The 15,304-nt window shown below is 44.8% G+C and overlaps 1 protein-coding gene and 1 pseudogene across 2 annotated transcripts; both read left to right on the top strand.

Moving 5' to 3' along the window:
• The first annotated feature begins 875 nt into the window (after positions 1–875).
• Positions 876–1,847, top strand: LOC102003102 (annotated as a pseudogene).
• Positions 1,848–2,217: 370 nt separating this feature from the next.
• LOC102011291 (cytochrome P450 4A11-like) lies at positions 2,218–14,883 on the top strand. 2 transcript variants are annotated; one of them, XM_005398645.1, is made up of 12 exons: positions 2,218–2,473; positions 6,021–6,162; positions 6,932–6,976; positions 7,466–7,593; positions 8,626–8,750; positions 9,102–9,256; positions 9,653–9,759; positions 9,848–10,038; positions 10,139–10,272; positions 11,158–11,222; positions 11,387–11,463; positions 13,905–14,883. In XM_005398645.1, exons 1-12 carry the CDS (start codon positions 2,279–2,281, stop codon positions 14,071–14,073), a joined length of 1,533 nt encoding a protein of 510 aa, XP_005398702.1. In that variant the 5' UTR covers positions 2,218–2,278; the 3' UTR covers positions 14,074–14,883. The 2 variants fall into 2 exon arrangements, with proteins under 2 accessions (XP_005398702.1, XP_005398704.1); XM_005398647.2 differs by lacking the exons at positions 11,158–11,222; positions 11,387–11,463 and having other exon boundaries at positions 13,905–14,019.
• The last annotated feature ends 421 nt before the right edge of the window (positions 14,884–15,304 follow it).

Genomic DNA, 15,304 nt, shown 5'->3' with positions numbered 1-15,304 from the left:
CCCAGCTGAAGCCATCAGTGTATCTCAGTGCCTGCATGTCACTTAAGCACAGAGGAGTGCGCACCTATGCTGCTGACGGTGCAATACCCCACAGGTTTAGACCTGACAGAGAACCACCCTGTCCTTTATGCGGCCTTTAGACACTGACAGATGCCTCACCTTTACTATTAGGCACCAAAATGGTACCTCTTTGAGCCCAATAGGGCAAACTGGCTTCCTCAAGGGCTCATAAATTGACCAGTACACCCCCTCCATGGCCATCCCTGCCACACCTTACCTTCCTGAGCCCAAAGATCAGTTCTACATGATGCAGCCTGTGGAAACCAACCAGTGCACCCATATGCAGAAACACGTATTATGCCCAAAGCAGCCACCTGTCCTCCTAAGAAAACTATATCCAGGTATCAGATAAATCCCAAGAGCTAGGCCACTAAGACATCTGAAGTCAACAGCAATGTTGATAACAGCTGAAGAAATGTGTACATGGAGACTACACTACTACACTCACCTAGAACCAAAGCCAGTGTGGTCTACCCAACTGACACACTAGGACGTACCTCCACAGGAAAGTTTTAAAAGCTATGGAGGGAGAAGGGAGGGAAGGGAGGGAAAGGGGATGAAAATGGGAACTAAGATGTATGTACTATTGTATACCACAAACACGTACTAATAAAAAATTGAAAAAAATTTAAAAGTTACCTTGCAAAAGTGGGAGAAACAACTGATTCACCAGATGCACAAATATCAACATAGAGACACAGGTATGAAAGAGCAAATTAATAACATGGCCCCTCCAAAGGAACAAAATCTATCTAACAAGAGTCCCAAATAAAAGTGAATTGATGAACTGAATGGAAAATAATTCAAAATAATTCATGGAAGATTCCTCTGGTCACAGCACTGGGAACTTTTCCTCCACTGGTTCCAACACACCTAGTGACACCAAGACAAAAGGTGGAAGAGTGATCAAGTCCCCATACTTTAAGTATGAGAAGAAAACAATCAAAATATCTCCTGAAGCAGAAAGGTTAAAAAACAGTGAGACGATGCCTAAAAGTTGAAGGAAACCCATCCTGCTCCAGCAAAACAAAGGTAGCAGTGGGGTCAGAAAGGGAAATGTGCAGTCCATGTCGCCAGAAGGGTGGGGCATGGGCCCACATGAGCTGAATCTCTCTGAAGCGCAGTCAGGAAGCCTTCACAGTCAGAAAAGATAATGTCAAGGAAACCCAAGTCCACGTCACTTACTGCCTTGCAAAAAGAGCCCAGATTTATCTGAAGGGATGGAAATGACTGAATCCCAAACATTACTGGCTGACCCCGCTAACCACAAAGAAGGAGAACAGCCTCACTCATTCCAAAGAAAAGACAGAAAAGAATTTATTAATGATGTGCAAAGGAAAGGAGAAGCTACAGGGAAAATCTTATGAGCTGAAGTGAAAACTTCTGTCTAAGGAATCAGGAGCTAGCGCACACGTTCAACGCCCACAGGGCAATGCGGAGCCCCCATCAGGAATGACTGAATGCTTTAAGGAGCAATACAGGACTTCCCCGCCAGCCTGGGCACCAAACGGCACCAGCTGCCTATGAGACGGATCCGTCTGTCTCTCCTGGAGGGAGACCGGCGTCAGCGCTTAGGCGTCTCAACTGACAATCATGTACCATTACTGGGAGAACACGGCATTGACAATTCAGAGGAAAATGTGCAGGTTTCAGATTTATTGAGGGAACTTAAGGAACTCTGCACTGCGGTGAATAAAGTGGTAGCCTTAATAAGCATGTGGGAAGAGGCCCAGAGCCTGGGACCCTCCCTTGAGACACTGCCTTGGCACTATAGCTATTTTTTGTGATAATCATGTTTGATATTTAAAACACACAACTTTTGCAATAGTAAAAAAGAAAGAAATGATAAATGTTTAAAGATGGGAAAGTGAGAATTACCCTGATTTGATCATAACATGCTGTATCAAAATATCACACTGTGCCTCTCATATATGTACAAATAAAAATAATAATATGGCATTCAATTTTAAAAGGAAAAGGAAAATAAATAAACAGAGAAATGAATAAATAAATATTTGTGCATGATATGGAGTGTGGGCTTGATGATTACCACAGTCAGCTGACAAAGCATTTTCTGTCTCCCAAGGCAGATTGTCTAAGTAAATAAACTGCTAATAAAGCCTTGCCCTCACGCTGCTCCCTCCTGCGAGTGGGCGGGCAATCCTCCACAAAACAGACCAGGTGGAGGGAGAATCAGTGCTCCAGAAGCCACTGCACCATGAGCATCTCCGCGCTCAGCCTCATCAGATTCCCAGGCAGCGTCTCTGGGCTCCTCCAAGTGGCCTCCCTACTCGGCCTGCTTCTGCTGCTGTTCAAGGCAGCCCAGTTCTACCTACACAGACAATGGCTGCTCAGAGCTCTCCAGCAGTTCCCGTGTCCACCCTCACACTGGTTCTTCGGGCACAAACAGCAGGTAGGAAGGAGACGGACAAGGTGGTGGGAAAGAGGGAAGGATGAGATTCTAAGATACTGGTAAGCAAATTCAGTGCTTCACATGCAATGCAAGTACTCTACCCACTGAGCTACACCCTCAGCCCTACAGGACAAAGCCTCTATATGATGATCATAGTCTTCCAGGAACACCCAGTATAACTCTCAGGCTGGGATCATCAAAATGAAGAAGAGTCCCTTCACAAGAAACCTGTTCTGCTATTACTCAGCTCTGTTGTGTACTCCTTTCTTACGCAGATATGTTGCATACCCCGTCAGCCTTGTACTTAGAGGACTGTGTTTGGTTCTTCTTGGGTGTCCTCTTACCCAGGGTGAGCGTCTCCAGCAGCCTCAGCTGTTCTCAAAAAACAAGACTTCTAGATGCTTTCTTGCATGTATCATTCAATTCATTCTTTGTACCTGTCCCTGAGCTGACCTAGGAACAGACATCAGTTTGTTAGAATCCTTGCCCAGGTGGGCAACAATAGACAAATCTCAGAAGGTATCAGATCACAGGCAAATCTCAGAGGGTGTCTGCTGGGATGGGTAGATGATTTCAGTTGGAAAGGCCACTCACTGCATTTGCCTGAGAGTAAGGAATTTTCCGGAATGGGTGATTTTAGGGAGGTGTAATACTCACAGTGGTAGACGCACATAAGGTACAGAGCTGCATGATGTCCTGAGGGTGCAGGGGACAGATATTTGAGCTGCCTGATTAAACAGGAAGTGTTTACTTAATTTTCTTATTTACGTACAACTGTGCACACTTTGCAGGTCAGCACACTCTGCCCTTTCTATACCAGAGGAGGAAGAGCCTGGTATAGTTGTGCGGGCTCAACAAGGAAGTAGGGTAAGAAGGAAACTGAGCTCTGAGTATGGATTATGCTGATCCCCTGTACTGGCCAGCCCGGAGGGGAGAGGGGGAAAATGTACCACCCTTTTCTACAATAAGTGAAGTGAGTAGCAGCAAAGGGAAACCAAGTATGGAAACTATTACAACTAGCTAGACAGAAATATCTAAACTCTGATAGCCAATGTTTGATCATATCAATTTTAGTATTAATGACTTCCAGATTATTTGCTGATTTTTAAGGCACTGTCTTCCATCCAAGTACTAACTAGGCCCGACCCTGCTTAGTTTCCAAGATCGGACGAGATCATGTGCGTTCAGGGTGGTATGGCCACAGACAATTTTAAGGCATTGTGACTTTTGTTTCATGTAACTGTCACAAGCTGAACGATGCTCTTGAGTGGCCTAAATTATTTATAGTGTCAACTTCTCTTTACATAAATAATATTACTCACGGTGCTGAATTACCTCTCAACTAGCAATTTCAGCCAAATATAATACTGAGACTTTTATTTATTCACTACCTCTGTTAATGGCTGACCAAGGGACAAGAGTGCCACATGTAATTAGGCTGAACCAGTGGCAGTGTCCAGGAGCAGGATTTGTAGGTAGCAGACTTAGAAAGGGCACCAAGCACTTAGAAGGGAGTGTTGAACAAGGTCTCCCAAGTCCCTTCAGGGCCAACATGAGAGGATATGGGTGACAAAACCTCATAGCTAGGGGTCAAAGATTCCCATGGGTCAGTCCCTGCAGTGGATCAAAAGACAATGAAGTGTCTACAAAGAACATATCCAGGGACTATGCAGCAGCCTTTTCAAGGAATGTAAGCAAGACAATTCTCAGTTCAAGTCATCACTCACTGCCCTTCACACATTGCATTAGAATATAAGCTCCATGATAGGACGAATTGTATTTGTTCACTGATTACTCAGAAAACAATTGACACAAAGTGCGTAATAAGTAAGAGCGAATCTCTCCACCCTTCTACTCATTCATATATTTACTCAGTGATTGTTACAGAAATACTTTCACACCTCTTCCTAGCTTTCTCTTCTTTCAGGCTTCTACTTCCTAAACAGGTTAACTCTAAAGCCCTTTGCAATCCCAGCCACAGGGGACCAGACTAGACAGACATCACGACTGGTGCAATCAGATTCTCAGAACAGAATTCAGCATGCCATGCAGACACAGTGAGCTATCGGTGGACAAAGGCAAAAGAATTCCAGGTCACCATGTGAACCTGAGCTGCAGGAGGTCAGGGAGTGTTTCTATTGACTCATGGTTGTCCCGCCGCTTTTTTTTTTATTTATTTTTTATTTTTTATTTTTGGTTTTTCTCCGGTACCGGGAACCGAACTCACGACCTTGCGCTTGCCAGGCAGGCGCTTTTGCCGCTGAGCTAAATCCCCAGCCCCCTGTCCCGCCGCTTTTGACACGTAAGGCCTCAGTAACTATTTGCTAGATGAATGAACAAGCATGGATGTGCAAAAGAGAGGAGACCTTGTACTCCCTGGTTCTGTCCCCTCTGCACTTGCTAACTCCCTGTCCTTGGGCTTTAAGGGATGCTGCCATGCCCCAAGCCTTCTTTCATTATTTTTTTTTAATTTTATTTTTTACCTTGGTCCAAGATTTTATCTGTTCCTTGCAATAGAAATTTTAATGAAGACTCACTCATCCACTTTCCCACATGCTATCATTGGTTCCTTCATTTTTTTTTTTAAATAAGGCACGATTCATACAAGCCATGCTGTATGTGGGGCTCTAAGAATACAGAGGTGACAGATATCAAAGGTGAATTTGCCAAAACAGGTTAAGGATTAGAACACTGAGTAAAAATATGATAATAGACACCCAGGAGCACATGGAAAGGACACTGTGGGGTAAGCAGGGTTGAGTTTAATGTAATCACATGGCAAATGAACATTGGTTTCCTCATTCTTCAGTGAAACAGGTAAACTAATAATCCATCCTTGACCACAGAATGGCCTTGAGCATTACATAATTATATCACTTTGCTGGGTCTACTGTAATAAAGTCACAGACTGAGGGTAAAGCAACAGAAATGTACTGACAAGGCTGGTTCCTTCTGTGGGCTCTGGAGGAGCACCTGCTGCATACCTGTCTCTTTGGCTTATAAATGACCCTTGTCTCCTATCCCTTCACACTGGCTTCTCCCCATCCATCACTGTGTCCAAAATTCCTCTTTATAAAGACACCATTACACTGGATTAGAGCCCACCCTAATGCTCTCCTTTTATACTGGTTATCCATACAAAGATGGTATGTCCAAATAACTTCACATGATATATTGTGTTAGCATTTTGACTTGCAAATTAATGAAGAACATAAATGATCTATAACTCTAATGTAAGTCTTTGAAAAATTTTCGTGCACTATGGAGTTCATTCCTGAACACAGATCGAGCACTTGCTATGTGTAAGGTTCTAAGGACAGTTGTAAGGGACACCCATTGGTGGCACAATAGGAGGCAGAACCTGAGCTTAGGTCAAGCCCAAGTAATAGTCTGGATCAGGACCCATGGTCTCAAAAAACAGTCCGAGTCTCTGATCCCTGTGGGTAGGTCCAGTACTACAGCCCCATGGTCATTTAAGCATTCATCCCTGCTCCAAGAAATGAATTTTTTAAAATGGCATTATTAAATTTCTTTCCCTCCATGACAGTTCCAAAAGGACCGAGAGCTGGAACGACTGTTAAAATGGGTAAAAGAATTCCCAAGTGCCTGTCCTCGCTGGCTCTGGGGGAGTAAGGTTACTGTCCTGCTCTATGACCCTGACTACATGAAGGTGATCCTGGGGAGATCAGGTGAGAGTGAAGTCCCATCCTGATACTTGCACTCTTCACTCTTTGGTCCATGCCCTAGACTCTGTAAAATTCCAGGAGACAGTGGCAGTTCAAATGTCAACATCTGCATTTTCTGCCTACTTCCCTTTCCTCCCAGCCCACAGCCCAGCCTAAGGCCAATAATATTTTCTCAACACTGAATGCTTAAAACAGCTCTGTGTGTCTGAACTTATTTTCTTCCTTCTTTAAATGAGGTGATCTGTTAGCATGTTGTCCATATATTAAAAAGTAACTTCATACTCAATGGGATGTTGGTATAAAAGCTCTAATTTTCTCCTTTCTTCAGTAACAAAACCATCATCCATTGTATTTTTTTTTTTTTTTTTTTTTTTTTTTTTTTTGGTTTTTCTCCGGTACCGGGAACCGAACTCACGATCTTGCGCTTGCCAGGCAGGCGCTTTTGCCGCTGAGCTAAATCCCCAGCCCCCATCATCCATTGTAGAAAAACCACAAGACTGTCTTAGTCTTGGGCACTGAATACATGGCTTGTGTTTTTCGTCAGCTTTCCATCTACGCTATTGGGGTGTTCAGGTGCTGGTACTCAGAAGTGTCATTTCTGAGTCCAACTGACTGTTAGGACAGAGATAGAAGATGAGGAGACATGGGACAAATTAGCAACCGACAGTCATCAAGAACTCATGGAAGCCCATTCCCTCAACTTTATCTCTCTTGAGTCTATATTCTTTGGTCAACGTCAATTTCCTATGAAGCTCTTGGTTTTTTTTTTCAGACCCCAAATCTCATGGTGTCTACAGATTACTGTCTCCCTGGATCGGTACGTACATCTGAACATGATCACTCCCCAGTCAGGGTTCCTGAAATGTATCTGTCTGACCCAAAGAGAACAAACTCCAGTGGGCCACCACTGTAATGACCAACCTGTAAATCAAGACTTCTTTCTCTCCTAACTGAATCCTCATAATGTCCTCATCCTGGTGTGAGTCCTCCTGAGACTCAGCTCCTTCCATATTTCTTCCTACTCCTGCACATTCTCAGACTAACATTTACTTAGGTGTGTCCTTGCCCTGTCTTTAACACATTACAACCTTTACCTCCCAGCTGTCATAATCATGTCAGATTACTAGAACAAGTGAAAGATTGACATTCTTAAAAACTATCAGTCTGTACGGTTTTCATCCAGGAAATTCTGCCTTCCTGATTTTCTTTCCCCAGAGCATCACCATTTATGCCACCCAAATTGCCCCCATTCTTCTCTCTGATCTCATTGCTCACATCCCCATGCACACACCCATCTCCTGCACAGGCTATGGGTTGCTCCTGCTGAATGGGAAGACATGGTTCCAGCACCGGCGGATGTTGACCCCAGCCTTCCACTATGACATCCTGAAGCCCTATGTGGCTGTCATGGCCAACTCTGTCCAAGTGATGCTGGTGAGTCTATTATCCCCACACCTCCACTCACAGCACATATTCACATTCTACTGTCTAACACAGACAGCCCTCAGTCACAGTCATATGAATAATACCCCCAGGCCATGGCTGAGTTAGTTCCTCAAATCAGATATGACAGCAAGACATGATGGCATATGACTGTAATCATAGCACTTGAGAGACTAAAAAAGAATGATGAGTTGAAGCCCAGCCTGGCTTCATAGTGAGTTTGGGGTCATCCTGACCTATATAGCAAGATCCTCTAAAAAACTAATTAGATGGGACAGACATGAGCCTGGCATCAAGATTAAGCCACAGTGTGCTCATCATCCAAGGCAGAGAGAAGCATGGTGGACACAGGCCCCACCTCCCACTTCCACGTCTCCATTACAGTGAACAGGAGTAGTCAGTCCTACCAGACAACAGTACCTACTACTTGTGCCTGGCTGTCCTGGACACTGGCAACTTCAGTGGCCCAAGGACCTCATAGTGTGTCATTCAGTCCCCTGAGTCCATGGATTTTGAATGACATAAGCCATGACATGGACACCAGGTCTACATTCTCACAGCCAACCTGCCATACCATTAGGTCTCAACATTTGATTTCTGGCCCAACTGTTCTCAGCAAACTTTTCACGTGGAAACAGGAATCAAAGTCCCTGATGGCCCCCATTAGAAATGCCCATAGTGGAAATTTTGTCTTGATGCATTCACTTCCTAAAATTGGAGTCCTACTAATCCCTCAGGCCAAACTCAGCTCTCAGAACACTGAGAAGGTCATTTCCTCTTTATATATAGCTGGTTGCCAAAATTCAAATTCTTTCAGCCCTTATGGGATGCTATGTTTAATTTTTAGATAATTGTGAGAATATAGGAGTCGTTTAACAAAATTTGCTTTTGCAGTCTTTGATACACCTGCTTTCTAAAGTAAGGAACTCAGAACAAGATATCTGAACATATAGGGGGAAAGCTTAGCCTATTTAGTACAGAATTTCTGGGGAAAGGAAGATCAATGCCGCCTTCCCTCCATAGGACAAATGGGAGCGGCTCATCAGTCAAGACTCCCCTGTGGAGATCTTTCAACATGTTTCCTTGATGACACTCGACTCGATCATGAAGTGTGCCTTCAGCCACCAGAGTTGTACTCAGTTCAACAGGTCTGTGACAATGCTTATTTACAAAGTCTTTTTACTACTGGTGTGGACTCAACTTCTTTTTACTACTGAGAGGCAGGTGGGGCAGCTTGAGTGCTTATCTCCACACAGAGCAAGATTCTGACTCCAGCCCCAGGCCAGCTCTAAATCCTGACCAGACCCAACACTGTCCCAGTCACAGATGCCTGATCCCTAGATTGGCTGGAAGCCTGGGTATTTGTGCCATGTTCTTAGGGTCTGAGAGTAACATATGCCTCTGTGTTGTATATCTCTATCACGAAGAGAATCACCACTCTAGCTCCATCCAGGTCAGACCTCTTCAGACTTAAATCTGTTCTGCATCCTCTTCCTCAGGAATTCTCACTCCTACATTCAAGCCATTGGAGAGCTAAACAATCTGACTTTTTCCCGTGTGAGGAACGTCTTTCACCAGAATGACACCGTCTACAGTTTGTCTTCAAGTGGCCGATTGTTTAAACAAGCTTGCAAGCTTGCCCATGAGCACACAGGTTCTGTCTCCTATACCAGGCTCAGACAAATGGAGTTGGCCAAGACCCTCAGGCAGACCCAGGGCCCCTGGTGCTCCTAGAGGACCTGGGACACACTCATGTTGGTACTTCTCTTATGCAAGGGAGCTGTGATATTACTGTGTCAGGTGGTGTGCAGAGGATTACTTGTGCCTAACATTGGTGATGTTGAATCTCCTCCACCTCAGAAACATTCAAGAGGGGCTCTATGGGTCGTGCTTCCACAGTGAGAACTGAGCTGCTTCAAATGTTGCTGTAGACTCCCAAATCCTGACCCACACATCCACACTCATCTCAAGCTCTACAAGGCTTTCAGATGGGGAAGGGTGGGGGTGCTGTAGCTCTCAATTCTATCTGGTAACCTCTGTCCTGCAACAGACGAAGTGATCCAGCAGAGGAAGTCTCAACTGCAGGATGAGAATGAGCTAGAGAAAATCAAGAAGAAGAGACGCTTGGATTTCCTGGACATCCTCCTTTTTGCCAAAGTGAGTGTGAGCAGGAGAGATCTAAGGCTTTGCCCAGAAGCACAGAGGGAGGGACAAACCCTGATCACTTACCTATATGTGACCCTAGATGGAGGATGGGAACAGCTTATCTAACAAGGACCTGCGTGCTGAGGTGGACACGTTCATGTTTGAGGGCCATGACACCACAGCCAGTGGCATCTCCTGGATCCTCTATGCTCTAGCTGCACACCCCAAGCACCAACAGAAGTGCAGGGAGGAGGTCCAGAGCCTCCTGGGGAATGGAGCCTCCATCACTTGGTGAGTAAGAGCTCAAGAGGTGGGAGAGCACAGCCTCTTTCATAGGGCGGACCTTGGTCTTTCTAGACCCTTCCTGCCCTCAAGATGAGCTTCACTTTAGGGAACACCTGGACCAGATGCCCTACACCACCATGTGTATCAAGGAAGCCTTGAGGCTGTATCCACCTGTACCCAATGTGAGCAGAGAGCTCAGCGAACCAGTCACTTTCCCTGATGGGCGCTCCTTACCCAAAGGTATGACCTCCCCGGACTCACTTAGGTAAGCACAAGGGAAGATTGGATGTCGACATGTCCTTCAGGAGTTCTGAACCTTGTGTAGTCTCCCTTTCCTCATCAGTAAATTGGATCCTTAATTTGAAGTTAGAAAAGGGTTTATGAGATTCTTGACCCAGAGCGTGAATTCATCAAAATCTCAGTGAGTCCATGTGAAGCTCTAGATTAAATGTTGGCCTCAGAACATTAGTCCTGAAATTCCCATTCCTTGAGTTGTGTGGAGCAGAGAGAATCAGATAAGAACTAAGGCAATGTGGATGTTTCCATTTATGAAAGAAAATATGGGAGATCATGGGTCCCCATGTCATGGATAAAATATGATCCAGTCTCTGAAAAGCCCTTGGGTTAATTGAAGAGAGTAGCTGATGAGATGATCTGAGACCCCTGTGGAGAGAAATCACCCATGGCTCAGTCAGTAATGAGTCTGATCCCAGCCTGTCACATCCAACCTGTGTAAACACCATCTGATCATCAGCCCCGTTGAGACTTCAGTATCTGAAAAATAGGTATAGAGCAGTGTCTTTCTTGGTGTATGCTTTTGTGTACTGAGCAAGCTAATGTATGTTTTGCAATGGCTCATGGAAGGCATTTGATGGATGTGAGTTGTCGCAAGCCAGGATCCTTCAGGTTCTTTCTTGCCCTTGTTTATTAGTTCTCCATTTTCCGCTGCTTGCCTGTTATAGGTGCCCTGCCATGCCCACCCTTCCACCCATAAGATCATCTTGCTAAAAGTGATGATTTGTGCCACCCAGGCTGTTTGTGTATGTATGTCCCCTACTTGCTCAGGCCATGGCCCTACCTCATGGATATAATCAATTTTCTGCCTGTCTCTTACCTGACCCACAGGTATGACGGTCTCACTCTCCATTTATACCCTTCACCACAATCCAAAGGTGTGGCCAAATCCAGAGGTATGAGGGCATCAGAGGAGCGGTGGGGGTGACCTGTCAGAATGAAAATCCCCTTGCTTGTCCTCTTGTGCTTCTTGCTCCCACCTCTGAGCTTCCTGTCTCTTTATGGTTTGGAAGCAAGGGCTTGACTCCTCCCTGTGCTGGCCCTGATTCTCCCTCTGCAGGTATATGACCCTTCCCGGTTTGCACCGGATTCTGCCCGACATAGCCATTCATTCCTGCCCTTCTCAGGAGGATCAAGGTGCGCCATCTCATGTGTAATAATTTGTGTGTGTGTGTGTGTGTGTGTGTGTGTGTGTGTGTGGTCCTCTTGGCACATATCTGATATTTGTGACCCTCTAGGTTCCTATGTGGTATCTGCAGGTGTGTCTTTGTGTTTAATGGTAAGGAGCATCTTGTGGGTGAGTCTGTGCCCCAAAGAAAGGTGGCATTTCAGGACACACCATGGAGATTTTGACCCACTGGTCTTCCTTCGGTTAAGGAAGGATGAGGAAAGATTGTCTTCTCTTCACACAACTCTTTTTAGCTGGCTGTCTTCCCAGCGGCCAGCCCCAAATCCATATCAGTATGTTTCAAACTCGGTGTATTTTGGTGGTTTTCTCACTTTTGAAGTTTGAATTTTCAGATTTATATTTTCTCATGGAAACTAGCCTTTGAGTGTTAGTTTTAATCAACTGCCAGGCATCTTAAAGGTTAGATATATCTCTTCCCACATTCTCAGCACAGCCCACCATCTTTTCTCCTTAATTCACCAGTCACTGTAATGAATCATTGAAATGTTCTTATATATTTAGAATTCCACCAGTCTCACTGGTGCCACATATGTGGAAGCCACATATCTGAAAGTTTGTTGCATATTACATAGAGAGAGTTGGACAACAGTGAATGTTGTCTCATATATTTTGAGCTTTTGGCCCTCCAAATTTTACTTCATATTGATACTATATATCTGTGTCAGTTAACTCAATTAGCAAAATACTTTAAATCAAGAGGGTTACTGCACATTCACCTAGGCCAACTTTGACAAAAACATAAGAATGAGATACTAATCTGCCTCTGAGAGAAAATCCACAATTTAATTATGACTACAGCCCATACTGGGGTGTACAATAATAGACACACCTGAAATAGTTGCCGAGTTGGATAAGAACACTCCAAATTGTTGCTGTGAAAATCCATAAAGGCTGCAGGATTCATCTTGTGGAATATGTATTGGTATAAGACTTGTAAATAATTAGTAAAAAGAACATTTTCTGAGTTGATTCTGTGAATTCCACCATGCTGTGTAAAATTTTACAGAACAGGCTTTAAGTATGTTGTTTTTCCAGAATCCAGTTTGCCGGGATAAGTTTCCTCAAATTTGAGTACACGTTCTTATCCATTAGGTACAAATCATGACACTGTCATTGGAGGACAGGACAGGAGAGTATGAAGTAGCTCAGTCACTAGCTAGAAAAATTTACCCTCTGTGTGTTCCTTTGCATTTTATTTTTTTAAAATTCAACTAACTTCATGAAAATACAAAGGCATTTGAAAGCACATTCATCTGTGCCAAGTTCTATGCTAAGAAATAGGAACACAGAGCTGCACGATTCTTCCCCTGGTAGAATCCTGGTCCACAGTAACAAGAACAAGAACAGAAGGTGTTCTACAGAATTGGACACCTATATTCAATACGGCCCATTCCTTCCATCATTCTTTCACTCATGTGGAATGTTACATGTTCCTGACACTGTTCTAGTTCCTGGATTGTAGTGTGCTGCTGAACATAGCACTGATGGTGCCATGGCGGCCCAGTGGGGAGAGGGACAGTGGCAGAGGGGTGAGGGCCAGCTGGTCATAGGTCTGAGCCTTGAGTTGTATATGCAGAGGTGGAGGAGAATATGCTCAGTGACTTCAACATGACCGAGGATGTAGGGCTGGACAGGCATAAAGTGGTGAGTTGAAAGTGCATAGAGGGTGGCACAGCTAAGGCATTTGGACACAGTCCTGCCTGGTGGAGGGCATAGGAAGACCACTGCGTGTGTGTGGAGGGGGAGATGCACACAAGAGAATTTTAGAAGAGGAAATTCAAGGTAGCAGGCAGGGACACTTCTGAAGTAAAATTAAAAGGCTACTGGTACTGGTGTATAGCGTAGATAAATGGGAAGCAAGATGCCCACTCCAGGGCAAAATGCTATTGAGTGAGAGGCAGATGGACTGCAGTGTGAGGATCTTCATCCCGAGAGCTTTCCATTGACACCTGACTGCTCTTACAAATGCAGATGCTTTGTCCACGTAGCAGTGATCCATGGAGGGTGGCCCACTCTTTCCTGTGTGACCTTGATCAGTGATCTCCATATTAGGAAACCAAAGACCCTTAGTGAGGAAGTGAACTAACTATGGCATAGGACTCTGTCTCTTAGAGCACTGGCTGTGTCCTATTAGAGATTTCGTGCCTCTGAGAGCAGAGAAGGGCCAAGAAGAACCTTGGAAGAGTGGGAGGCATTGACAAACATCAAGAGAGCATGAATGAAGACCTGGAATAGAAGTTTGAATGACTATGAGGAAAGGAGTTGGTCTGGGCCCATGGAGATGCACCCCGAATGCCCAGCCCTGGACTGTGGCTCAGGGGCCAAAGCCTGGCCATCTTTGAACAGAGCCTGGGATCACTTCTCATTTCACTCTCCCTTCCTGATGTAGGAACTGCATTGGTAAACAATTTGCCATGAATGAGCTGAAGGTAGCTGTGGCCCTAACCCTGCTCCGCTTTGAGCTGCTGCCAGACCCCACCAGGATCCCAGTTCCTGTGGCACGTCTTGTGTTGAAGTCCAAGAACGGGATCTACCTGCACCTCAGGAAGCTGAAATAATCCTGATGGGGACACGGACAGCTCTGAAATAGATGTCAGCTCCTGCCTGACATCCCATTTCCTTGTACCTGTTCCAGTCCATTCTTCCACATCCTTCTTTCTGTCTCCCCACCTCCCCACCTGCCTGCTCTGTGCTTTCTGTCTTCCTGGATGTCTGCTCTTAAATCTCTGTCTATCCATCTCCAATCTGCCTGCCTCTCTGTCTACCTACTGCCTGATTATTTGCCTTCTCTTTAACAGCCTGCTTCTCTACATGTCTTTTTCCTTTCTGCTAGTTAACTGTCCTTGTATTAGCTTCCCAGTGCTGCTATGATAAATTACAAAAAAACCTTGATGAGTTTAAGTAGCAAAATTCTCCTTTTAGTTCTCATGATCAGAATTATAACACGGGTTTCACTGAGACACCACCAAAGTAACTGCAGGGCCATGCTACCTCCATGCCTGTTCATGTGCTTTCTCTTTTTCCATTTCCATTTTATAGAGCTGCATTCCTGAGCTTTCAGGTTTTTTCTCAATATTCAAATCCTGAAGCATCTTCAAATGTCACTCTGTTTTCACACCACTTATCTATTGTTAAGGATCTTTGTGACCACATTGTACCCACTGTGATAATACAGGACATATTCATAGTTGTCCTGTGATTAGGAGCTCTACATCTTGGGAAGCCGTTATTCAGCCTATGCATCATCCTACCCTGACTATCGCCCAACATCTCCATCTAAGTCTCTTTCCATGGTCTCTGGCTATCTGATTATTTCACTTGCAAATCTCTCTGTCTCCCTCTTCCCTGTAATAAAGTTTCCAAAGTCACATGTAGTGCTTATCTTTTCTTGGAAGAAGAGAGACCCAGGTTGGGTCTTCAGTCCCCTCTGAAGTAAGTCAAGGAGTTGATACCTGCCCTGTGGTGTTTGAACCTCATGGCAGCATGACCCAGCCTACCCATTTCAGGTGATTTCACCTTGTAAACCCTGATGACCCACATCCACCTAGCTTCTGAGTCTCCCAATGTGGCTGTATTAGGAAAAGTATCCTTCTCTGGAAGTTCAGAGGGAGACACACCAGTCAGGAAAAAAGACCAGGCCTCCATTCTACTCAAGGGTTAACATTTATCACACTAGAATTTTCAGAATAGCTCCAGCTAGAGCCCATCTTGAGCTGAGTAGGAAATCTTTCAGGTCTGGTCTAGCATGAAGGCCTCAGGGACCCCATTCTTTACAGACTCACTGGGATA

This window comes from Chinchilla lanigera, unplaced genomic scaffold (assembly GCF_000276665.1).
Source record: "Chinchilla lanigera isolate Chin_1 unplaced genomic scaffold, ChiLan1.0 scaffold00063, whole genome shotgun sequence".
NCBI classification, from domain to species: Eukaryota; Metazoa; Chordata; class Mammalia; order Rodentia; family Chinchillidae; genus Chinchilla; species Chinchilla lanigera.
The sequence above is the reverse complement of the archived record's forward strand: the minus strand, read 5'-3'. Positions and strand labels throughout refer to the sequence as shown.